At 42.8% G+C, this 27,176-nt stretch overlaps 1 protein-coding gene across 1 annotated transcript in view; it reads left to right on the forward strand.

Moving 5' to 3' along the window:
• RYR3 (ryanodine receptor 3) overlaps nt 1–27,176 on the forward strand; it is a 373,779-nt gene that overhangs the window by 95,490 nt on the left and 251,113 nt on the right. Inside the window, exons 14-20 of the mRNA XM_089906254.1 lie at nt 3,983–4,156; nt 7,669–7,790; nt 14,880–15,048; nt 16,396–16,531; nt 18,627–18,722; nt 20,157–20,275; nt 25,856–25,989. Of these exons, the coding sequence (XP_089762380.1) occupies nt 3,983–4,156; nt 7,669–7,790; nt 14,880–15,048; nt 16,396–16,531; nt 18,627–18,722; nt 20,157–20,275; nt 25,856–25,989 (950 nt within the window). The remainder of the gene's footprint in view (nt 1–3,982; nt 4,157–7,668; nt 7,791–14,879; nt 15,049–16,395; nt 16,532–18,626; nt 18,723–20,156; nt 20,276–25,855; nt 25,990–27,176) is intronic.

Genomic DNA, 27,176 nt, shown 5'->3' on the forward strand with positions numbered 1-27,176 from the left:
GCAATTTTTTGGAGGAGTTTGAGAAGGATGGGTGTTAGCTCTTCTCTAAATGTTTGGTAGAATTCACCTGTGAAGCCGTCTTGTCCTGGACTTTTGTTTGTTGGAAGTTTTTTTGGGGGGGGTATGCGGGCTTCTCACTGCTGTGGCCTCTCCTGTTGTGGAGCAGAGGCTCCAGATGCTCAGGCTCAGCGGCCATGGCTTATGGGCCTAGCTGCTCCACAGCATGTGGGATCTTCCTGGACTGGGGCACGAACCCGTGTCCCCTGCATCGGCAGGCGGACTCTCAACCACTGCACCACCAGGGATGCCCTGTTGGAAGATTTTTAATCACTGTTTCAATTTCATTACTTGTGATTGGTTTGTTCATATTTTCTGTTTCTTCCTGGTTCAGTCTTGGAAGGTTATACCTTTCGAAGAATTTGTCCATTTCTTCCAGGCTGTGCATTTTATTGGCATAGAGTTGCTTGTAGTAGTCTCTTAGGAAGCTTTGTATTTCTGCGGTGTCTGTTGTAACTTCTCCGTTTTCATTTCTAATTTTATTGATTTGAGGCCTCTCCCTCTTTTTCTTGATGAGTCTGGCTAAAAGCTACCAGCTTTTAGTTTTATTGATCTTTGCTATTGTTTTCTTTATTTCTGTTTCATTTATTTCTGCTCTGATCTTTGTGATTTCTTTCCTTCTGCTAACTTTGGGTTTTGTTTGTTCTTATTTCTCTAGTTCCTTTAGGTGTAAGGTTAGATTGTTTACTTGAGAATTTTCTTGTTTCTTGAGGTAGCCTTGTATAGCTATAAACTTCCCTCTTAGAACTGCTTTTGCTGCATCCCATAGGTTTTGAATTGTCGTGTTTTCATTGTCATTTGTTTCTAGGTATTTTTTGATTTCTCTTTGATTTCTTCAGTGATCTCTTGGTTGTTTAGTAACGTATTGTTTAGCCTCCATGTGTTTGTGTTTTTTACGTTTTTTTCCCTGTAATTCACTTCTAATCTCATAGCGTTGTGGTCAGAAAAGATGCTTGATATGATGATTTCAATTTTCTTAAATTTACTGAGGCTTGATTTGTGACCCAAGATGTGATCTATCCTGGAGAATGTTCCATGTGCACTTGAGAAGAAAGTGTAATCTGCTGTTATTGGATGGAATGTCCTGTAAATATCAGTCACATCTATCTGGTCTACTGTGTCATTTAACACTTGTGTTTCCTTATTAATTTTCTGTTTGTATGATCTGTCCATTGGTGTAAGTGAGGTGTTAAAGTCCCCCACTATTATTGTGTTACTGTTGATTTCCTCTTTTATAGCTGTTAGCAGTTGCCTTATGTATTGAGGTGCTCCTATGTTGGGTGCATATATATTTATAATTGTTATATCTTCTTCTTGGATTGATCCCTTGATCATTATGTAGTGTCCTTCCTTGTCCCTTGTAATTCTTTATTTTAAAGTCTATTTTATCTGATATGAGTATAGCTACTCCAGCTTTCTTTTGATTTCCGTTTGCATGGAATATCTTTTTCCATCCCCTCACTTTCAGTCTGTATGTGTCCCTAGGTCTGAAGTGGGTCTCTTGTAGACAGCATATATATGGGTCTTGTTTTGTATCCATTCAGCAAGCCTGTGTCTTTTGGTTGGAACATTTAATCCATTAACATTTAAGGTAATTATCTATATGTATGTTCCTATTACCATTTTCTTAATTGTTTTGGGTTTGTTTTTGTGGATCCTTTTCTTGTCTTGTGTTTCTCATGTAGAGAAGTTCTTTTAGCATTTGTTGTAGAGCTGGTTTGGTGGTGCTGAATTCTCTTAGCTTTTGCTTGTCTGTAAAGCTTTTGATTTCTCCAACGAATCTGAATGAGATCCTTGCCAGGTAGAGTGATCTTGGTGTAGGTTCTTCCGTTTCATCACTTTAAGTATATCATGCCACTCCCTTCTGGCTTGTAGAGTTTCTGCTGAGAAATCAGCTGTTAACCTTATGGGAGTTCCCTTGTATGTTATTTGTCATTTTTCCCTTGCTGCTTTCAATAATTTTTCTTTGTCTTTAATTTTTGCCAGTTTGATTACTATGTGTCTCGGTGTGTTTCTCCTTGGGTTTATCCTGTATGGGACTCAGTGCACTTCCTGTACTTGGGTGGCTATTTCCTTTCCCATGTTAGGGACGTTTTCAACTATAGTCTCTTCAAATATTTTCTTGGGTCCTTTCTCTCTCTCTTCTCCTTCTGGCACTCCTATATTGCAAATATTGTTGTGTTTAATGTTGTCCCAGAGGTCTCTTAGGCTGTCTTCATTTCTTTTCATTCTTTTTTCTTTGTTCTATTCTGCAGCAGTGAATTCCACCATTCTGTCTTCCAGGTCACTTATCCATTCTTCTGCCTCAGTTATTCTGCTATTGATTCCTTCTAGTGTAGTTTTCATTTCAGTTATTGTATTGTTCATCTCTGTTTGTTTGTTCTCTAATTCTTGTAGGTCTTTGTTCAACATTTCTTGCATCTTCTCGATCTTTGCCTCCATTCTTTTTCCGAGGTCCTGGATCATCTTCACTATCATTATTCTGAATTCTTTTTCTGGAAGGTTGCCTATCTCCACTTCATTTAGTTGTTTTTCTGGGGTTTTATCTTGTTCCTTCATCTGGTACATAGCCTTCTGCCTTTTCATCTTGTCTATCTTTCTGTGAATGTGGGTTTTGTTCCACAGGCTGCAGGATTGGAGTTCTTGCTTCTGCTGTATGCCCTCTGGTGGATGAGGCTATCTAAGAGGCTTGTGTAAGTTTCCTGATGGGAGGGATTGGTGGTGGGTAGAGCTGACTGTTGCTTTGGTGGGCAGAGCTCAGGAAAACTTTAATCTGCTTGACTGTTGATGGGTGGGGCTGGGTTCCCTCCCTGTTGGTTGTTTGGCCTGCAGCAACCCAACAGTGGAGCCCACCTGGGCTCTGTGGTGGGGCTAATGGCAGACTCTGGGAGGGCTCATGCCAGGGAGTACTTCCCAGAACTTCTGCTGCCAGTGTCCTTGTCCCCACGGTGAGCCACAGCCACACAGCCACCCCCCGCCTCTGCAGTAGACCCTCCAACGCTAGCAGGTGGGTCTGGTTCAGTCTCCCCTGGGGTCACTCCTCCTTCCCCTGGGTCCTGATGCACACACTACTTTGTGTGTGCCATCCAAGAGTGGGGTCTCTGTTTCCCCCTGTCCTGTCAAAGTCCTGCAATCAATTCACACTAGGCTTGAAAGTCTGATTCTCTAGGAATTCCTCCTCCCGTTGCCGGACCCCCAGGTTGGGAATCCTGACGTGGGGCTCACAACCTTCACTCCAGTGGGTGGACTTCTCTGGTATAAGTGTTCTCCAGTCTGTGAGTCACCCACGCAGCAATTATGGGACTTGATCTTGCTGTGATTGCGCCCCTCCTACTGTCTCATTGTGGCTTCTCCTTTGTCTTTGGATGTGGGGTATCTTTTTTGGTGAGTTCCAGTGTCTTCCTGTCCATGATTGTCCAGCAGCTAGTTGTGATTCTGGTGTTCTCGCAAGAGGGAGTGAGAGCACGTCCTTCTACTGTGCCATCTTGGTTCTGTCTCCATACTTATATGATTTTAACAGATATATTTAAAGCTCTGAGTCAGGGCATTTATATAACATAACCATTAAAATCATGGAAGATACAATTTGCTGAAAATAAGTTATTTGGCCAGTAAAGCGTTAGTTATTAAGGTATCTAAGTCGGGATGAAGAAAGTAGAAAATATAATGGAGAAATATATAAAACCAGAACCAAAGGGTGATTAACTAATCACTAAAGTAGCCAAAACTTGAAATCCATTGATTTTACAGTTAGCAGCAGATAAAGGAAGCAAGGCTTTCTGCAGTCCTGGCTTGGACGGGCACATCATGATTATCCTGGTAATCGGTTCCCTGGCTTACAAATTCTGCACAGGTGACTTGCTTTATACATTGCATTTCTATTTAATCAGACATGCCTACCTTTGTTTCATTTTCTGTGAAATAGGAAATCAAGGAGAAACTGGATTCCAGTCACAAGCGAGATATAGAGGGCATGGGAGTCCCAGAAATCAAGTACGGAGACTCTGTCTGCTTTGTCCAACATATAGCCAGCGGTCTCTGGGTGACCTACAAAGCACAAGATGCCAAGACATCCCGCCTGGGACCTGTGAAAAGAAAGGTGAGGGGTTAGAAAGGCTGGAAGCAACTAGGCAAGGGAAGTGATTGTGAGAATCAGGTGAACATGATGTATGTTTACTTCTTACTATTCTGAAGAGTTATTTCTGTGACAGATTGTGTAGCCTAATGTGGTTACTCTGACCTCATATTCAGTGGGGAAAAGAAAAGAGCTACATAGATGACAAATCTGTGAGGAGAGGGTAGAATATGTTCCATGTGCTCTAAAACCTGAACTAAATGACTTTTGGTGGTATGCTGTTTTGGGAGTATCCACATCATTGCGCCTTTCATTTAAGTGGATACTTGAGTTATTATGCAGTTTTCATAATATGCAGACTAAATAGAATCTCTACAAAGAAAAAGGCAGATAGCATGATAACAAGCGCACAGGGACCAACGTGCAGAAATAGGAGATACCGTGGAATGATGCTGTATTCCCAGAGAATGAATGCAGATCTGAGTGGTCTGTCACAGCCTGCTACAGTGGGAAATCTGGCTTGGATACATACAACATCTTTTTTCCAGAAAGTCAATTGCCATAATAGGGTTTCTTTTGATAGGAACCAGAAAATAGATGCTCCAGGCATGATAATTTTTTTTTTTTTGAAAACCCTTAACAAAACATGGGTTTGGGTAGCCAAGGAGTCCCATAATAAGTTTCTAGGAAGCACCGTACACTGTGTTTTCTATATGTCAGCCTAATGGGAGGTGATGAAAAGTTTCCCAGAATGCTGGTTATTGTAAGAAAGGAGGTTGGGAGGAAACCATAAAGTAATAAATAGCTTATTTTTGTGTAAAGTAAAATGTACCAGGAAAATATCCAGAAAGGGAAAATAAAATTACAAAGAGGAGGTAGAAAATAGAATAAGTAAGAGGCCACAAAGACTAACTTGTATGAACCCAGCCCTCCCTCTGCCAACAATTATAAAGGCTGGATTAAACACAGAAACAAACCGTTTGAAGGCTGCCACAAGCGAGGCACCCAGGACATGGGTACTAAAGATCCCAAATAGAATGTAAGTGCACTAAGGTGAGTTCCTCCTTTATCACCACTTTCCCCTCAGCATTTTTCTGAGTTGCAGCACAAGGAGTGGGGTCTTATGTTAGTTTCACCGGGCTGGAGAGACATATTTGTGATAAGGTCAGCCGAGGTTTCTGGGACTTGAGGGGCCACATTCCCCAGTGGAGGAAACTATAGAAACATGAACCTGAAATTCTATATGCAGTTTCCCTTAGCATCTTAAGCTGACTGTGGATAGAGTATGACGCTAAGATAGCGAACAGAAAGTGCCAGCTATGGTGGAGAAGAGCAAAGCAGAGATGTGGACAGTATGACAGTACTAGGAGACATAGTCCATAGTCGAAGTCCCTCAAGCTGGAATGGCCCCTGAAAATACAGTAGGTTTTCAACTGAATCCCCAAAAGGGCTCTAACCCAGGAGTAAGGGCTGCACCCTGGAAATAAGGGCAAATTGAAAATCGATGCCAAAGGCCCATCATCTACCCTAACAGCCAATGAGAAGAAAATTAAATCCTCTAAAGAGTATGATAATATCACCTAGAGTTTCCACAATTTTTCATACCTACTAAGATAAGAATGACATTTAAGAAAGTAGAATTTGTGGATCTTGGCTGTAATTCTGTGTGGGTGGGGACACAGTTGAAGGACCCTGTCAACTAGGAGAGATCCCAGTTTACGGTGTTGATTTATTGTGCCTACCCCTGACTTTTTCATCTGGCCATACTCCAGAGGTCCATTTAATTGCTGAAATGTGCATGTGAATTTGGGAGATGCTTCCAGAAACTCTTTCTAAATGGTGCCATAATGCTCAGCCCTTGATAGGGCTGCCCAGCTCCATTTCGCGAGGAGCCAGTTAAGTTCCCCTCTATAGATACAAAGAATGTCCAATCTGTGTTAAGCATTTTATGAAACAAAATGGGAATTTAGAAAAACCAATTGGAAACAGACACAGTGAAAAACCTGACGAATGATACTTCACCTTAAAGGAAGTACCTTCTTTCCATCTTGGGCTTCTGCTCTCGGGTTATGGAATTCCTCCGAGAGAAAAAGGACCTTAGGAAGGACCTGAGCTGCAGCGATCAATAGGATACATAATAACAACATTCTAACAGCTGCATTTCCCCCATTTCTCATTACTTTCTTGTTTGGTTGGCTGGTTTGAATGTGTTATCTGAACAAGCAAAACCTAAGGTCTTTAGGGACTGACCCAAAAGCTGGGACTGAGGCCAGAGGTCTTTTTTCGAAAATGAACATAAACTTGTACAAGCCAGCATTCTACTTCCTGTGTGAATTCATTAAATCAGGATATGCTTTCAGAAGAATGAAAATAAGGAAGAGATTTTCACGTGGAAAGGAAAATAAGTTGTTTCTTTGTGCTAAAAATGAGATAACAAAAATCCTTATTCTAAGGATATTTTTTGGAGCCACATATTTAATTGTCATAGAGACCGACTGACCCCCATCCCCCTTCCCCAGGATCTACAGATGGCCTCCCCTCACTTACTCACCATCCAGAGGAAACCATGCCAGGAACTTGAATCAGGATTTGACCCTGACTTGAACCAGAGTCAAACCATCCCAGTTAATAACAGTATATATTTGGCCCTTCTAGAGAAAAAAACAGCTGACCTCCACGCCAAAAGATGCCAGCCCCACCCAAAAATTCTATCATGATGTCACTGGTGAGCAATAAGTATACTAGCTTCCAGACAACTGATCTGAGATCAGTAATATATTTCCCCTTATAACAAATATGCATCGAGTACCTTTTATATTCTAGGAAACATGCTAAATGACTTACATGTAAATCATCGAATCCTCTAAACAACCCTCTAAATAACACCTGCAGATGGCGAAGTCAAAGCAGAGATTTGCCCAAGGTCACACAGCTGGGATGTGGCCTAGCAGGATTAGAACTCAGGTCAGCTGATACCCAAACCCAGGCTTTCAAACCCCCTCTCTAGCCTCCATGAGAAGCAAACTACCACCTCGAGCTGCTTCCCCAGTTCTACAGTCAGCTAACTCAGTGTAGCTGTCATTCAGGAGAGAAAGCCATGCCTGATCCCAGTAGAGGGTTTTATTTTAACTTGTCTTTCTTCTTTCTTGGTTTATCTCTGGAGGAAAAGGCTCTGAACAAAGTGATTTTTCTCATCTCCAAGGATAAGGTTTTGTGTTCATTTTAAGAGAAAAATCTATCATAAAATATGTTTTCACCCTTTCAAATTGGCCATCTAGACCCAAGGAATTTATTGTAACTCACATCACAGTGGCACATGAAGTTTCATTTTCATCAAAGCACCGTGTCTCAGGAATGAGTCATAGGTCAGCAATAGGGAGTATGGGGAAAATAACTTTGTTAATGTCCCACTTTCAAAATGGGCCTGTGGGGAACTTGACTGGGGAGAAGTAGTACAAGGCATGAGGGAAATACTGCCAGAAACGTTAACTCTCCAGCTGTGTAACCTGGAACTGGTGTCCTTGGCTCTGGGGTAGGTCATACTCCATCAGGAAGGCCACATGGATGACGGGTTAACACTGCAGAGATGCCAGCATGAGGAGTCCCAGGCTGCCCGGATCATCCGGAACACGACTGCTTTATTCAGCCAGTTTGTAAGGTAGGTGAGCTCCTTCCCTTTCTCTGCTCGTCAGTTTCTATTTTGTGGCCATCCAATCCCACCAACCATCCCCTGTTAATACTATGAATTTTCAGGAAATAAGTATGCACCAGCAAAGAGTTTTGCCAGAAAGAGCTTGGGATTGAAACTTATTTCCCAGTAGGTAAGCTCCTCCCAGCTTCACTCTTGGCCCAACAGATGCCCAAGACGCATTAGTTATTCAGGTTGGTGTCACAAACACCCAAGGTCTTCTCGTGAAAATTAAGTGGAAAGATCTGGAGTGCTTTAAGTCCCGTTTGTATTAGTGCGTGAAGAGGGGAGGAGAGAGGAGTAATGGATCCACACCCTCTGTGCTATTTAGAAAGGCTTTCTACATCATTCAGAATTGTTGCTGTGGTTTGGTTCCAAGGAGATTTACATGGAAGGCTTGGGTTAGCCACCTATGGCTGGGACTTAAATGGGGGAAAGTAACTTAGCCTGCTTGGATTATAATTCCTCCAGCCTCAACAGTGCTGCCCAAACAGAACTCTGTGGATTATGTTCACCAGTTACCACGAGGAATGGATTCTGTTGTAAACAGTGCAGTGTTGCAAGCCATCCTTCTCTCATAGGAAAATCTCTAAAGCCTAGAGGGTTTCAATTGCGTGTGTGAATTTGCATGAAATGAGAAAAAATTTTTGTACTTTTATTTTCCTTCCTGTTGAACTACTGTGATCCAAGGGATGTGTGTTAGTTAGGATACAGGCTAAGTTGCCATTGTGGTTCAGAATAAACTTTTATTTCTTTTTCAAGTAATAATATAGGGGAGGCAGGTGGTTTGGGGAAAACAGACCATGCCGCTACTGGGGCTCAGTTTTCTTCTTTGAGATCTCCTACAGGTTCTTAAAGTATGTCCCTGGACCAGCCCAGCAGCATCACCTGGGAACTTGTTAAAAATACAAATTCTTGGGTTTTACCCCCGACAGACCTACTAAATCAAACACCTAGGAGTGGTACCTCAGAAAAACTGAGTTTTAATGGGCCCTCCAGTTAATGCTGATGCTTGCTAAAGTTTACAAACCACTGCCCTGGAGTAAAGGTCTTAACCTTGGCCAGATGTTAGATTCATCTGGGAAGCTTTTAACACGCTGATGCCCAGGTGGCATCTCCAAACAATTGCATCAGAGTCTCTGGGGTGGGATCCAAACACCAGCTTTTTATTAGCACTCCCCAGAAAATTCTTATATTCAGCCACAGTTGAGAACCAACTGTGCTGGTATGTATACTTCATGTGATTAAAAATAGCTTACTAGGGCTTCCCTGGCGGCACAGTGGTTGAGAATCTGCCTGCCAATGCAGCGGACATGGGTTCGAGCCCTGGTCTGGGAAGATCCCACATGCCGTGGAGCAACTGGGCCCGTGAGCCACAATTACTGAGCCTGCACGCCTGGAGCCTGTGCTCCGCAAGAGAGGCCGTGATAGTGAGAGGCCCGCGCACCGCAATGAAGAGTGGCCCCCGCTTGCCACAACTAGAGAAAGCCCTCGCACAGAAACGAAGACCCAACACAGCCATAAATTAATTAATTAATTAATTTAAAAAATAGCTTACTAATACCATGTCTGAGGTCCATCCTGAAAAGATGGGAAGATAGAGGAAGTAGAGTGCAAGCCATTTCTTTTTTAAAAAAATATAACCCAGAATTAGATCACCTTATCTTGCCTTCTATTGGCTAACAGTAGTAACATGGCCACATCTAGCTGAAGGAAGGCTGAGAAATATCACCTCTGGTTGGTTGGCTATGTACAACTCAGGGGTCCTGATACTAAATTGAAGGCAAGTAGACAATAGGGGTATTCCTGCTACAGGATGGGACTGAGGCCTGCAAATCAATGATCTTCTGTCTGCTTTTGGCTCTGCCACTGGTTTTCTGTGAACCTTGAGCAAAATATTTCCTCCTTTTTATTCTGCATTACATCCAGACTGTTCTCCTTCTTCAAAGAAAGAGCCTAAGAACGAATGGCTTGGTATGGGCAGAAAAAATTAGCTACATGTACACATGAAATTTTCATATAGTCTGGGCTATGACCACAACCATCACCATAGGGAGTGGATGGCTTTATTAATGTGGCCCTCAATTCTCTCAACCTCTGTCCTTATATCTTTCTTAAGTCAGGGGCCCCTACCTCACAAATTAATACAAAAATTAATTCAAAATGCATTAAAGACCTAATTGTAAGACCTTAAACTATAAAACCTGGAGAAGAAAACATAGGCTCAAATCAGCATGACCTTGAATCAGGCAATGGTTTCTTCAATATGGTACCGGAAACAAAACCTACAGAAGAAAACGTAGATAGATTGGACTTTATCAGAATTAAAAGCTTTTTTGCTGTGAAGGGCACCATTAAGAAAGTGTAAAATCAACCCATGATATGGCAGAGAATATCTGTGAATCATAGATCTGATAAGGGATTTGTATCTAGAATAAAGAACACTCACAACTCAGCATTAAGAAGACAAATGGAACCAATTTAAAAATGGGTGAAGGATCTAAATAGACATTTCTCCAAAGAAGATATATAAATGGCCAATAAGCACATGAAAAGATGTTCAATACCATCAGCTATCAGAAAAATGCAAATCAGAACCACAGTGATATAACACTTTATTCTCACTAGGATGGGATGGCTATAATCAAAAAGACTGTCAATTAGAAGTGTGGGATAGGATGTGGAGAAATTGGAACCTTCATACACTGCTGGTGGGAATGTAAAATGTTGCAGCCACTTTGGAATACAGTCCGGGAATTCCTCAAAATGTTAAACATAGAGTTACTGTATGACTCAACAATTTCATTCCTAGGTATACGCTCAAGAGATATGAAACATACACACACACAAAAACTTGTATACAAATGTTCAAAGCAGCATTACTCATAATAGCCCAAAAGTGGAAACAACCTAAACATCAGGTGATGAATGCATAAATAAAAGGTGCTATATCCATACAATGGAATATTATATGTCCATAAAAAGGAATGAAGTACCGATATACACTACAACATAAATGAACCTTAAAAACATGATGCTCAGTGAAAGAAGCCAGTCACAAAAGAACACATATTGTATTATTGCATTTATATGAAATATCCAGAAGAGGCAAATCTGTAGAGACAGAAAATAGATCTGTGGTTGCCTAGGGCTGGGGTGGCAGCAGGTGAAAAGAGGAGTGACTACTAATGGGTGTGGGATTTGGGGGAAAGCTGAGGAAAAATTCTAAAGTTGATTTAGGTGATTATTGCACAACTCTGTAAATATACTAAAAACTAGTAAACCATTAAATTGTACCCTTTAAATAGATGACTGTATGATATGTGAATTATATTTCAATAAAGCTGTTATTTTTAAAAATTCAGTGCAAGTTACGTGCCAAGCAATCGGAAAATTATTTTTAAACAGCTTTATTGGCTTATAATTTACATATCATAAAATTCATCCTTTTCAGTGTACAACTCAGTGAATTTTAATAAATTTACGAGCCGTATAGCCATTGCCACAATTCAGCTTTAGAACATTTTCATCACCCCAGAAGGATTCTTATGCCCGTTGCAATTTATACTAGTTGCCACCCCCAGCCTTAGGCAACCAATCATCTATTTCTATCACATTTTAATGCATTAAATTGATAAATCACACAATATATGATCTTTTGAATCTGGCCTTTTCATTTGGCATTACATTTTTGAGGTTCATCCCTGTTGCAGTACATAATGGTGTTCTGTTCCTTTCTATTGCTGAAGAGTATTTCTGTGTATGTGTTTTATATATATACACATATACATATATATATCATACACACGTATGTACACATAAAGGTACATATGTATGTATATACATGAACATGTGTGTATACATATATATATAGAGAGAGAGAGATACACACATACAGGTATACTCATGTCACATGCTAAAACATGTATATGATAATACAACACTGTCTTCCTTAATGTAGCTTTATAGTAAGTATTAAAATCAGGTAGAGTGAGTCCTCCTACAATTTTGTACTTTTTCTCAAAATTATTTTGTCTCTTCTAGGTCCTTTGCATTCCCTTGTAAATTTTAGGGTGAATTTGTCAATTTCTGTAAGAAAGTCTGCTAGGATTTTGATAGATGTTGCATTGGATCTATAGATCAGTTTCAGGAAATTTTTATCTTAATAATGAACCTTTCAATCCATAAACATAGAATGTCTGTCCATTTATTTATTCTTCTTGGATTCCTTTCAGCAAGATATTACAGTTTTCAGTGTATAAATCTTTCCCTTCTTTTGTAAAATTTATTCCTAAGTATTTATTTTTGACGCAACTACAAATGGAAATGATTTCTTAATTTCATTTCAGATTGTCCACTGCTGGTGTCTATAAATACTGGTATAGAGATTAATCATGTATCTTATGACTTAAATGAAATTTTTTATTCTACCGGGGATAATTTTTGGTGTGGACTCTTTAGAATTTTCTACATACAGGATCATGTCATCTGGGAATAAAAAGGTTTTTTTTTCCTTTCCATAAGAATGTCCTTTATTTCTATTTTATTTTATTTTGCATGATTGCACTGGATGGAACATCCACTGCAACGTGGAATAAAGCAGAGAGAACAGACATCCTTGTCTTGTTCCTGAACTAGTGGGAAAACGTTTGGTCTTTGACCATTAAGTATGATGTTAACTACAGGGTTTTTGTAGATGCCCTTTATCAGGTTGAGGAAGTTCTCTTCTATTCCTAGTTTGCTAAGAGCTTTTTATCTTGAATGAGTGTTAGATTTTGTCAGATTCTTTTTGTCTGTTGAGATAATGATGTGGTTTCATCCTTTATTTATATAGCTTATTACATTACCTGCTTGAAGATGTAATTGAAGTCTATTATTGTTGAATTGTCTATTTCTCCCTCAATTCTGTCAATTTTTGCTTCACATATTTTGGTCTCTGTTGTTGGGTGCTTTATGTTTATAATAGGTATATCTTCCCCCAAAATTGACTCTTATAATTATAAAACGTCTCCCTTTTTTTTTTTCTTCAGTTTTCCCCAAGTGTTTCTTTTCTTTGAAATTGAAGTATAGTTGGTTTACAATATTATGTTAGTTTCAGGTGTACAGCGTAGTGATTCAGTATTTTTCCAGATTACACTTCATTATAAGTTATCACAAGATAATGGCTCTACTTCCCTGTGCTATACAATATATCCTTCTTGCTTAGGTATTTTATACATAATAGTTTGTCTGTTAATCCCATACCCCTATTTTGTTCCTCCCCACTTCCCCCTGCCCTTGGTTAACCACAAGTTTGTTTTCTGTATCTGTGAGTCTGTTTTGCATATACATTCATTTGTATTATCTTTTAGATTCCATATATAAGTGATATCATACAATATTTGTCTTTCTCTCTCTGACTTGTTTCACTCAGCATAATATTCTCAAGGTCCATCCACATTGGTGTAAATGGCAGAAGTTCATTCTTTTTTATGCCTGAGACCCTGGGCTTTCCAACCCTCTGTGTAGCAATGCACTGCCCCATCAAGCTACAGAAATGCCTACAAACCTCTTCTTTCATCCTCATTTCTTATCACATGAAGAAACAAACACACTTCTCTCTAAACTGGCATGAGTATCTCTAGTAAATGCAAAATATTTCAAAAGAAAAAAAAAGAGAGAGGGAGAGAGAAAAACAAACTCTGCAACTAGACCAGAAATATTGAGGAAAATGAATTCATTCTTCACTGAATCTAGAATTGGGGAGTCATTTCTGATTGGGTTTTTGTTCCCAAATCTTCACCTCACATCCACATGGGATTCTCTTCCTCACTGTCTCTGTGTCCAATAATGTCCCGGAGAGTCATTAATAACCACTTCCTGAGCACCTGCCATGGGCCAGAGGACACACTGCAGAGAAATACCTCCTGCCTGTAATTCACTCTTCTCTCATCATGTGCACTTGGCATTTTTATACAAAAATGGAATTATCGTTACCTCATAACCGGAGTGTTTTCAGGGCTTGTTCCTAAGCCTTTGCTTTAGGCCTAGATCACGATCTTTTCTTAGCATGTGTCCAGACTGATATATAAGTGAATCTACTGTAAATGAAAGGACAGCTCATTAGAAATCGACCACCAAGGGAAAACCCTGATGTTATTTACACATGGAATCAGTTCCCATTCTGCTGGGGCCACAGATGCAGTTCCATGGGGGCTGGGTCCATTTCCCCCTTCCTTTTCTTAGCCTTCGCCTCTGAAAGGCTCACTGGTGTCCCCCTCTCAAGGAGATGGGAAAATGAAGGGTCATTTTGTCATCTGTGGAGGTTTGTGGTCTCTCTGTGTTGAAAGGATTTAACTATAAGATTTGTTTGGAAAATTATGACAGAGGAAGTCAGATGGACACACATACAGGATGGGAGGAATACAACAGAGCAAGTGAGGGAGATGATGGGGATGTTGAGACAGAGAGGAAGGATGTTGAGAGATGGTACGCTAGGGGAGAGACAGATAAACAGGAAGGGCACACAGAGGAAGGAGAGAGAGACAGATACAGAGAGCAAGGGAGACATCAACAAATGGGGTGGGGAAGCACACACACAGAACACATGGGGTGCCTGCACACACACAAATATGAAGAGAAAAACACACGCAGAGGTATCACAAAGATGCATGGAGAGAGACAGAAGACAAAGATGTAGATGGGGGAAGAGACCTACTGATGAAACCCCTTCCAGCCAATGCTTAACCCATTCCAAGAACGTGTGATAGTCTAAAAGAGCTATGGGTTAATAAGTTTATTATTTATAAACGTGTTTCCACTTAAAAAGAAAAAATGATGGCAGACGGCCAAGGGTCATTTCCCTTGATTTATGAAATGGCTTTAACATTGAATCAGAAGTCCTCTCCCTTTGCTCTGTTTGTCGGCAAACTACAATTTGTGGTCATCTGTACAGCGACTAGCCCAGGCAGCAGTCCGTGTGCCCAGAGTGGGGCAGGGAGGAGCCAGAACCTAGTGGACACTTGTCAGAGCCCTGCTGGGGACCCACTGCCTGAGCCGCGTCCATATTTGTGGTTTTAGCGGAAACAGCCGCACAGCAGCCCCTGTCACCCTGCCGATAGAAGAGGTCCTGCAGACCTTACACGACTTGATCGCCTACTTCCAGCCCCCGGAGGAGGAGATGCAGCATGAGGACAGGCAGAACAAGCTCCGCTCACTCAAAAACAGACAGAATCTTTTCAAGGAAGAGGTAAGTCCAAAACGTTAGAAATTGAGATTCTCTTTGTGTCCAGAGCTAAAGTACCCCCAATGACTACAATCTAGCTTTGTCTCCATGCATGCACGTGTTTAAGAAAGAGACAGAGAACAAGAGAGAGAGGAAGCTGGAAAGAAAAGGATTCCCTGGAAGCCGCCCTTCCCTGTAGGCACCCCTGATCACATTAGCAGTGAACATTGTCGTGCTTGTATGTTGGCACGTTCAAACCAGATTAATTTAAAGCCTCAGTGTCACCTATGTATCCAAAAATCATCTTCCGTAAATCTCAGCTATGAGCGTATGGCATTGGCTGTGATCACCACATTTTGGAAGGTGTCAGAATTACCCTGGAAACTTGTTGGAAAAATACAGATGCCGAGGTTCCACCACATCAGAAATGCCTGAGGAGCTGGTTTGAGAGATACAGATGCTGCTATGTCTCAAGTCGAACTTGAGCATCTAAGTCACTTGGGATGGGGCCCGGATATAGGGGAAATACTAACTTGGGGCTCTAGGGACCCTGGCCCTAGTTCTGGCTCCATCCCTGGCTGTGTGTGTCCTTAGACAAGTCACATGCCTTTTCTGAACTTGGACGTGATGATTTGGCACTAATAGGAAGGCCATGGTCATATTCCTGCAGCCCCCCATTCCTGGGCACGGGGCTCGTCCCTTGGGCGTTTCCAAAGTTGATGGCATGGGAAGTAGACCCCGTCCCTACCCAGCTTTCTGATGTGAGCAGACTTTGGCTGGGGGAACATTCTGTGTGCCTTACAGGTCTGCTGAAACTACACTTAACACCTCCCTCCTGCTCTTTAAGAACAGCTGGGCACCGATATTTTTACTGGGCGGTATAGTATTGTAAATTAGCTGAAAAGTAGTTTAAAATCCTCTTTTAGTCTTATTGTCTGTAAATTCCACCTCTTTTCAAGGGGATGGGGAGATGTCTTGTGCATCTAAGAGAAAAATAGGTCCTATATCCAGGGCTGTTTCTGGGTGAGTCAGAATCATTTCACACCTGACACAGGGCAGGCTTCTGTGAGACTCATTCATGCTCCCCCTTCCTCAGTATGTCCTTGGATTGAGTTAAACACGTGGGGAGCAAACCCGTCAGAGGAGACTGCTGATACTCCCCAAATGGTTGCTATTTAGGTCTCTGAGGCATAAAAATGCATGTTTTGTTTTGGGGAGGAAAAAACAACATCCAAACTGGCACCATGAAGGTCTTTTTGCATATTAGCGTTACCAGCTTTAAAAGGTGAACGATATTGGAGAGGAAAGAACAAAAGGGATCCCATGATCTTAATCAAGTATTTTTTCTTTTTACCCAACTCACCTTCACAGGGAATGTTGGCCCTGGTGTTAAACTGCATCGATCGCTTAAATATCTACAATAGCATAGCACACTTCACAGGGATTGCCAGGGAGGAGAGTGGGATGGCCTGGAAAGAAATTCTGAACCTCCTCTACAAATTGCTGGGTAAGTACATACCCAGAGCCCTCTCCCTGGGAAGGCGGCCAAGGGTGGTCTGTAGGTATTTCCATGGGACAAGCTAAGGCTGTCATCCAGCCTCATTCTTTGGAAGCTTTTGTTAAATCATTTGGTTCTAAGCCAGCCATTCATTCTGTTAACTGGTAGCGTATCGTACTTTCCCAACTGACAGCAAGATGTCAGCAAGTAGAAGCAAATAGTGGTCAGTTTTGCCAAAACTACCTGTGAAACCCTTGACAGTCACACTCCCCGAACCTCAATTCTTCATCTTTAAAATGAGGGAGCAAGACAAAAATACGTTTCAGGTACCCTCCAGTTCTAGACCTTTGACACCTGCAGTTTGAGGATGTTTACCCTCAACTGTGTGCCCTTTCACTGTCCACCTGTTGAGCCGTCATGATTCCTGCTGCTTTGGCCTGTTCCTTATTTCATTTTGGTGGAAAGAAAAAGGCAAAGGGTAGGGATGTTCCAGCATCCAGCCTTTCTTTTCACAACTATGAGTGTATGGTGACCTTCCGGTGCCTGCTGTAACTGATGCCATCACATGGGCCCAGGCTGCCAGGCTGCAGGAGGAAGACAGCATCAACCTCTGCAAGAAGGTGGCCACCAGTAATGGCTCAGCCATGGTAACATGGCAGCATTTTCGTACTTCGCTGTGATATAAATGCCCCACTGAGAGGAAGTCCACGGAAAGCTGAGCAGGCCAGAGGGGAGGCCAGAGAAGTCAGGTTAGACTCAGTCTCCATGTCAAGGGTCAGACAGATTAGATTGCCGCTTTATTTAGTGACCTCATAAAGTCTCTTCCAACTCTAACATTTTGTAGTGATGTGGCTCGAACTCAGTAGTAATTATTACAATAATAGCTAACATTTGTTGAGTTCTGTATGCCAGGCAGTAGAATATCTCTTTTTGATCCACAGAGCAACACTGTGAGGTGTAGGTACCAATTTATTGATGAAGAAACAGATGCTCAGAAATGCTCATAACTTAGCTAAGGTCACACATGTTGTAAGTGATGGAACTGTTTTGAGCCCAGACAGCCTGACCCCAGAGCCTCAAGGTTAATCCCTTGCTAGGGCCAACCCGAAAAGTGGGGTAGGAGCTCAGACTGAATTCTGCCCTCCAGTGACCGTGCAGGTACAAAGCAGAGGTTCTGAGGAAGACATTTCCTCATCCAAGTACCTTACAAACATCTGTCAAACCCGCAGTCTTTGAAAGCCAACAGCATGAAGAACAGGCTGCTTGGGGGCCAGTCAACTTACATGGACTTATTCCAGAGTTGCATCTACACTACAGGCCTATGGAGAGAAGTTTACCTGGTCTAGATAGGTGGAAACCTAATGACAGCATATTCTCTCTCTCCCTTTACAGTATCACCTACCAGCGGTCCTCAGATAATGAACAAGCACCAGAATCAGCTGGAGGGCTGGTTAAAACACAGATGTTGGGCCCCATCCCCAGAGTTTCTGGTTCAGTAGATCTGGGATAAGGCCAGAGAAATTGTGTCTTTAACAAGTTCTCAGTGATACTGACATTCCTCTCCAGGGATACACTTTGGGAACCACTGTCATGTACTGATGTGTTTTAGATATTTTAGAGTTTCATGTTTTGTTATGACTTGCCTATTAGTTTAACCAGCCTTTTCAGTTGTGTTCATTTGAATGCCTTCCTTTAGCGCTGAAGAACAGCAGGTCTCTAGCTAGATTTAAGAAAACATTAGAGGAAATTGAATTCTTAAGCCAGTAACCAAGCAGATATTATTTTCTTGCTTATCAGTAATTTTATTAATTTGTGTGTATATTGTCTCTCTCTCTCCTGTTTCACGAAGGCAGGGAATGTGTTGTCGCAGTCCCACTGCTTTATTCCCAGCAAGTAGACAGACGCCTGGTACACAGTAGAACCTCTGAAAATATTTGAGTGAATGGTAGATTTTTTACTCTCCAAAATGTAGAAAGAGGATTGTATCGAAGGGCTTGGGCGGGGAAGAGTGTTAAGCAGGTGAAGTATTTGAACAGCACCCCAAGGTCTCAGGCCCATCACTGTGCCATTTAACCTGCATGATCAAATGTGTTCTTGTTCACAGCTGCTCTCATTCGTGGAAACAGAAACAATTGCGCTCAATTCTCCAATAACCTTGATTGGCTAATCAGCAAGTTGGACAGACTAGAATCTTCCTCAGGTAAGATGTGATAGGAAACATTCAACAAAAGTTGAACCTTTGAACAATTCTTTTTTCCACTGGATTGCAAGCAATCCTCAATAATTACTTCAACGAAAAGAAATATAAAGTCCTAAAGTTTCCTGGCACTCTTATAACTTTATTGAACAACTTTAACCCATGCTTCAAATATCTTTCCTTTTCTGCTTCATTTTTCACTTTTTGCCTTCATCTCCACCCTCTGGGTTCTTGACTCGCCCTCTCCCCACCCCAGGGTGCTGGTCCCCTTCTAACTGCTACTTGGACTGTTATTCTCTGGGTTTCTAAACCCTGTCTGGACGTAGTGCTCTCAACTCTTTGGTTAGAAGCAGGTCTGAAGGATGACCAAGAACTTAGAGGAAATGATAATCCTCATACCCCCTGAATCACCCTTAACATCCTGTCTAGAGCCCTTCGTGGTGACTCCCAGAGAATTTGAGCCAAGAAGAGTGGTCATCGTTGGTAAGTGACCATGCCCTGAGGCTCTGCAGTTTGCTTCCTCAGAGATGAGAGGACATGAAAGGTGTGGGCCCCCATCTGGGAAGCTAAAAGGTTTTTAATGCTCTTTTCATCGTCTAGAGATGGCAGGAGCTTGGACAGGCCAAGGCAAGGCTCCTCTAGGACCATCCACCTACATATGTCTTCTTCCAAAGCCTCTGTTTTCTTCAGTGCCTCCACCCATGGGCCAGACTACATTTTAGGGTAATTTATGAAAACCTTGAAAGAAACAGAATCAAGAGGAATCTTCTCAATGGAACCAATAAAGATATTGGCCAACTACTTCCCATGCATTTCCACCCCGGTGTTAACCCTGTAGGTGCTAGGCTGCAAGGGCACCTGTTAGTTTTTCTTCAACCTTCACTTAATACAGAAAACCATCCAGTGTGCCCAGGAAAGGGCACAAAGCCAAATAGCCTTTATTTGTGAGCTTATAGTTTACTGACATAGCAGTGCATCTAAAATAAAATTCTGGGATGATTCCTAGAAAAATTCTTATTCAAGGAACACTCAGACTATTTTCTAAATTACTTGAATGACCTTTAGCATTTATAGTAAACTAAGTATCCCATTTTCCATCTGTTTTTAAATTAAGTATTGTTTGGTTTGATCAAATTAAGAATTCTCTTTTAAAGCTGCTTCTCTACACAGAAGGACACTGGCTTTGTCCAGGAAGAGGGAGATGGGGTTAGTGATGAATAAACTCACTTCTGAATTACAGACTGGTTGGCCTCAGAGGCTCCTGAAGTGAGCCATCCGAGGTGGCTGCATTTTTCTTCTGGCTGGAAGTATTTAATAGATTCAAAGAAATGATGATACTCTGTTCACTCAGGATGGTTCTTTCACCCTCAGGTTTCTAATTATAGTCAGTTCTGCAGGTTATTTAATGTCCAAATGGTTTTTGTGGTATTCGCGTAGGTATCTTGGAAGTTTTGCACTGCATCCTGATTGAAAGCCCAGAAGCCTTAAACCTGATAGCAGAAGGCCACATCAAGTCAATCATCTCCCTGTTGGATAAGCACGGGCGAAATCACAAGGTGGGTATAGAAAGAACCCCAAACGGTGATTAACTTTACCTGGCTTTTCCCTTTCTGCCGCTTAATAAGTGTTCTGTGTTACTGAGAGGATGTTGACTACTCTCTTTCTTGGCTTTGGTTTAAAATAATAATAATAATAATACCTTTGGAAACTGAGGTCCTGAAAGACCCTTCCTCCCTAGGAGCACACTCCGAGCCAGTCACGCTGGATCTTGGGTGGTCCCCTCAGTTTCCACCAGCTTCCCAAGCCTGGCTCATCATTACCCCTTAACCCACAGCTGGCTGTGTGTGGGTTGCTCAAACCCATACAAGGCCAGCTGCAGGTTTCGCGCGCACTGTCGGGTCTAAGAGCTTTAGTAGTGAAACAGCTAATACCAAGCTTTGTAAAGAAGCTGTACGGAAATCAGATTTAGAATGATGTAGAAAGTCTTGGCAACATGGCATGTTCTTAAATGAAATCAGACTTGCCATGAGTCAAACCAGGTGAAGTAAGTGGATCTGCATGAACAAGCCGGAGGGGGCAAGCTGTGGGGCTCTCCCTCTGATACAAAACAGGTGTGTGACCTTGCGCCCCAGTCATTTCAGCTGTAAAATGGAGCCATCGCCAGCTCACTTATGAAGGTGGAATGCTACATCAAGTTTTTCTGAGGTCTCTTAAAGTTCTAGCATCTCCATTTTTATGGCACTGTATCTCTAAGCCACAATGATCTCGGGACAGTCTATTAAAATATGTCTTATCCTGACCCTTCAACATCTGCCCCATATATGGGTGTTGCTGTGATGACTTGTTAGCGAGCAGGCAGGTACTCCAAGGCTGAGGGGGTGCATTTCAAGAGCAGATGGCATAATTGGATGTGAGGGATGGCCGCTGGGCTCATGTGGAGTGGAGAGAACCCAGCTTGGTCACTGGCCCTCTCTGCTCGCCATCAGATGGGGGCGCTGCACATCGGAGACATGTCTCAGGCGGTCCAGGAGAACAAGCCTCCGTAGCACTGCTTGGATGATATGTATCATCCTTAGGAAACAACAACAAAAAAAGCTGTGGTCCTTAGCATCTGTGAAATTGCCTGGCAAAGAACAAAAAGAGATATATGGGGGCTGTAATTGCTTTCCCAAATGTGGTAAATCAAAAGCAGGCATGAGGCCCCTGCTTCAGCCCAGCTTCGCTACGTTCCAACATGTTCCTTCCTGTCTGCAAAGTGTAATGAGGGTAATTGATAAGCACCCGAGTAACCTGTGGCCTGAGCCATGAGCTATGGGCACATGTCAAGAGGAGCCCTTAGACGGGAAAGCTGCCCTCGTTTCGTTGCTCCCAGGGCTGCTTTACGATCAGAACACACTTAGTAAATAACCAGCTTTGCAATGGCTTCTTTCAGCTTTTCCAGAAACCGTCAAAACTGTATCTGTCTTCAAAACTTAGTTCAGATGCCACCCCCTCCATGAAGCTTTTTCTGAATCCCAGTTGGACATGATCTCCTCTCCTCAATCCTTGTACAACTGTGCACACTGTTACATGGTGTTTCCACTCTGCCTTTCCTTATATTACATGTATACTTCTCTCAGAGACTAAGTTCCTTTACAGCAGGGACCTTGTAAACCCCATAGTGCCCAGCTCATATGTTATACACGACAGGCATTTAATCCATGTTTGTTGAAGGGGTAATGAATGAATTAGAGGAATGGCTGCGTAGAGCCAGAATCTACTCCGGTCTCATCTTGAATGATTGGATGGTAGCTCACATATACGTACAAGTCTCATCTCATCCAACAGATGGCTATTAGTAGTAAGAAACACACTTACTATGTTGGTAGCACCAATGTTATTGGGTAAAAAGAACAATTACTGAAAATTATAACAGTTACCCTCTAATTTTTCCATGGAGTAAGCATGTAATAATAAAAGCAAAATATGCCCTTTTCACTTGTCCCCCAACAACCTACCTTACTCCAAACCTGCTCAGTGTTATCACAGATTAATATGTTTTATTATCGTCTTTGTTCCACAAGGATTTGGAGCCACCTGTGAGAAACATACATGGTAAAGTAGTAATATCATTGGTCCTGAGAAAGTATAAATCAGACCTGAAAAGTTAACCTGGGGTGGGGATTTGGGGCAGGAGGGGGCGGTGCAGAAGAGAGTACAGGGAAGCAAACCATTAACTCCCACAGACCTGCTACAGCAGCTCCATAAAATCACCTCTGAGTTCCCAGGCAGCCAATGTAGACGCGTTCCCAACCACCCAGTTTGCGCATCCACAGCGAGAACAGAATCTGTTCCTCAGGGGCAGCAAAGCACTCATTTCTCAAATATACAACTTGACCAAAAATTCACAGAATTAAGTACATTTTGCATTTTTAAAAATTGTTTTTATAGATAAGTCTGAGGACAAAACTGCAACAGCCAAATGATATGTCCATGGATGTACAATACCTATTTCTTACCTTTAAAGCAGAATTGCCCCAGGAGCCTGTGTCTGGGGTAGTGACTAATGGAGATTAAAAGCACAAGAGAGGATCTTAGATGAAATGTGGTGTCTTTGATGAAAATGATTACAACTAAGTAGCAAATGAATCCACAAAGTGGGCCAGGGAAATTCTCAAGTTGGGCCAGTGTACAGATTAGAGAAGCCTAATGCCTAAGACAGACAACCCCAAATTCTCACAGTGAAGTCACTGTCTGAGGCCAGCCAATGGGAGGGCTCCGTGCTGTGTGGTCGTTCAGAAACACAGCCTCCTTCTGTGTAGCGGCCCCACTGTCCCCCAGGACAGGACTTCACAGACTGTCATGTGCTTATGAATCTCTTGGGAATCGTGGTAAAATGAAGGCTCTGATCTGGTAAGTCCGGGGGTAGGTCTGAGCATCTGCACTTCTGGCAAGCTCCTAGGTGATGCCAGCGCTGCTGGATCCCAATAAGGAGACCCTCGGGATTTGTAATCCTTCCTTGGATCTCCACATCCAGCTGGAAAGAGAGAGGGAGGGTAGGGGCTAGGCCTGAAAGCAGTATACATCACATCCACCACTTTCCACTGGGCAGAACTCAGTCACATGACCCCACAGAACTGCAAGGGAGGCTGGGAAATGTAGCCTCTCTGCTCAGGACAAGAAGGCAGAGTCTGGTGACCACCGGGCAGTACCTGCCACAGCCAGCCACTCATCCCAGAGGTCACTGGGATGCTCCCTCTCTGTCAGAAAGTACAGATGACCCCTAGCACTGTGTGCATGTCCCCCACGTGGACTGGCCCATCTATACTCCCTTCACTTTTTTAAAAATTTTATTGGAGTATAGTTGATTAACAATGTTGTGTTAGTTTCAGGTGTACAGAAAGTGATTCAGTTACACGTATACGCATATTCATTCTTTTTCAGTTTCTTTTCCCATATAGGTTATTACAGTATATTGGGTGGAGTTGCTACTGCTGTGCAGTAGGTCCTTGTTGGTTATCTATTTTTTATATAGTAGTGTGTGGGTGTTAATCCCAAGCTCCTAATTTATCCCCTTCTCCGCATTTCCCCTTTGGTAACCATAAATTTGTGTTTGAAATCTGTGAGTCTGTTTCTGTCTTGTAAATAAGTTCATTTATATCATTTTTAAAAAATCAGTTTTCACATATGAGTCATATCATATGATATTTGTCTTTCTCTGTCTGACTTACTTCACTTAGTATGTCATCTCTGTGTCCATCCATGTTGCTGCAAATGACATTATTTCATTCTTTTTTATGGCTGAGTAATATTCCATTGTATGTATGTGTCACATCTTCTTATCCATTCCTCTGTTGATGGACATTTAGGTTGCTTCCATGTCCTGGCTATTGTAAACAACACTGCAGTGAACATTGGGGTGCATGTATCTTTTTGAATTATGGTTTTCTGCAGGTATGTGCCCAGGAGTGGAATTGCTGGCACCCTTCGCTTTTAAAAGAACCCATTTAAACTTTTTCAGAAAAGGGAGTTTGCCACTATTTCCCATTTTACCCAAAGAAATGCCTTCTAAAACAAAGCCTGAACGATGTCAGCACATTCTTTATGGTATCATTTATTTCTAGGCGACATACTACTCCCTTAGTCTGTGTGCTTTTCACCGAGCCTTTTTTCTTCTCACTGTTCCTATTGTATGTGGATTAAGCTCTGCTTTTCTTCCGGCTGTGACAGCAAGGCTCCTACAGCTGTCACTCCAAGGCAAAACAGATGAAAACGTGTGATAGGCTGGATGATAAGTATTTAATTTCCTGGCCATCTATGGCTCTTTTCTTAGAGTGGGAAATTATCCTCTGGATTTCCAGTGCCACAGTCAATATGTTTCGCGGAGTGGTAATGGTGAGAATCCTCCGTAAAACTGCCTTTGGGGTTCTTTTCTGCTTGTCCCGTAATTGTACTTTGTATTTATCTGGAATGAAATTGACATGCAGGGATTCAGGTAGAAAATTAGTTTGTGAGAATTATGGATACACATGCCATCAACAACCTGAAGCCATCCAACCCCACCAAGCATTGAGTCTTCGGTGGTCACTTTGTGAGACTGAACTGCGGCTGCCCACTCCCTGTCAGCCCAGCCTGCCACAGTCCTGGCCATTATTTAGCCCCTGCTGTTTGCACAGTCCTCCCCGTAGGGGGGAGAGGGAGGAGAGTGCCTGGCCCAGCAGCTTGCTCTGCCACAATAGGAACACAAAATCTGTATGAATGAGGACGCAGCACAAGGAGGCGGGGCAGACAGGCCAGCACGTGGCGGAAGCGGCCAGAGGCTGTTCCCACTTCCCAGGTGGCTGGAGAACGGTGTGGATTAGGGACAGCGCACAACGGGTCTGGTAGATTCAGGGGCCGCCTGGTTTGCTTGCTCTTGTGGTTTGCTCTCACTCTAAGGGGGAGAAACGGTAGGTGAAATGTTTTTGAATCGGGATTTCTGGGAGTATAAGGGTATCTTAGTGAGCTTTGATAATATCACAGCAAGAGACCCAAGACTCGGGATCTGCCCTGCTCTCCTCTCTGCCCCACCCACGTGAGTCCCAAGCCTGCCCTGAGCAAGGGACCGTAGCCAAATGGGAATCGCGGTGTCTTTCAGGAAGCACTGTATGAATGCCTCCTGATCTCCTGCAGAGGGCCCCCAGGGCCAGGCAGGAGCACAAGTGTCAGCTTGAGGCCCACGGAGGGCCTTCTAGCACCTACCCTGAGAGGAAGTTGTGCCTGGGTTTTGTGCCCTAGATGACTCACCTCTCCCTAGTCCTGGCCCTGGCTGGGATATTAACCTAGACAGGCTGTCTTCAGAGCTCAGACTCTTACCCACTTTAACAAACAGTGACCACAGGTGCCATGCCTAGTTTGGAGGGATGGGTCACAAGACTAGGGCAGAGCAGTTAGAAAGAAGCCCAGCCTCATTTTCCCGAGGGGCAGCAGCCTCCCGGGCATCACTCACTCATGCCTGGTGAGACAGGTGCAGCTTTCTTGACTCTAAACAGGTCCTCGCACCTGTCACCTGGCCCCCACCTTCACGAGACCTGCTTCCTTCATGTGCTGGCCATCAGGTCCTGCCTGCTGTGCCCTCCCAGGGGTCCTAAGGTCTGGCGGCGTGTGTCCTGCTGCAGGTTCTGGACGTGCTGTGTTCCCTCTGTCTCTGCAATGGGGTCGCAGTGAGAGCCAACCAGAATCTGATCTGTGACAACTTGCTGCCCCAGAGAAACCTGCTCCTGCAGACGCGGCTCATTAACGATGTGACAAGGTAAGGCCACCATCGTCATGCCAAATGCCCATCTTGTCCCCAGAAAGGAAAGGAAGAGGGCTGATCTCAGCTCCGAAGCCACCTGCCCATCATTTCTCTGCTGATGCAGCCGCGTAAGACGAGACCAGGCAAATGTGTACTTTTCTAGGGCCTTGTACTCCAATCCCTTCAGCTGAGTTTCTCAAACTTCTCCTGTAAAACAGCCAAAGGTAGAGTAAATATATCATCTGAGGGCTAAAGAATTTGGCCTTGAGAGAGGGGTCTACCATGTTTTATATGAAACATTAATGCATCTCTTATATCTTCTTCCTGACGTATTTATTTTTATTTTGCTGTACCAACACTTTTTTCTAAATATCTTTTAATAGAGTGGATGTCCCATGTTGAGACCATGATTTCTTGTGTCCTCTGGCACATGGCCGTTTACCCCAGGGCCATCTGTGAAGGCCAGGATGAAGTTCACGGGCCCATGCAGAACCCTGGCCTGCTGGTCCATACATGCGGCCACATGGGAGTCATGAACTCACTGGGCCTGGACTAGGGACCAACTTCAGCAACTTTCCACCTAGGCCCGCTCTCTACCCTGCAATGTGAGAAAAGAACCTCCCCTCAGAAGTGTAGAGCAGGCTCTGGTCTGCAAGCATCACACAGACTTTCTGCTGTGTACCAGTCTCGTTTTTCCCTTGTGAACCCAAAACTGACATAGCCCCAGCCCAGGCCAGTGGACCTCTAAGAGTAGGATTCCAACCAGGACAACTCCAAGTAGTTTGTGCCAAGCTTTTTAACCATTTTTGCTGGATACACTAAAACCTCTATCCCTTAACAAAGTTGCCTAATAGTGATGTCTCCACACACCCCCTCCACCTTTTTTGTCATCAAGCTTGAATTTTTTTTTAGCTTTATTGAGGTATAATTGACAACCAGAAGTGTAAGATATTTAAAATATACGATGTGATGGTTTGGTACACATATACGTTGTGAAAGGATTCTCCCCATCGAGTTAATTAACACATCCAGCACCTCACACATTTACCATTTTTTTTTTTAATGAGAACGTGTGAGTTCTACTCTCTTAGTGAATTTCAACTATACAATAGAGTGTTATCAACTATAGTCACCGTGTTAAATCCTCAGACTTTATTCATCTTATAAGTGAACGTTTGTGCCCTTTTACCAATCTCTCCCTA

The sequence above is a fragment of the Delphinapterus leucas genome, chromosome 2 (assembly GCF_059928025.1).
Source record: "Delphinapterus leucas isolate spDelLeu-1000000601 "Yukka" chromosome 2, BTC_Dleu_Yukka2, whole genome shotgun sequence".
In the NCBI taxonomy this organism is placed as follows: domain Eukaryota; kingdom Metazoa; phylum Chordata; class Mammalia; order Artiodactyla; family Monodontidae; genus Delphinapterus; species Delphinapterus leucas.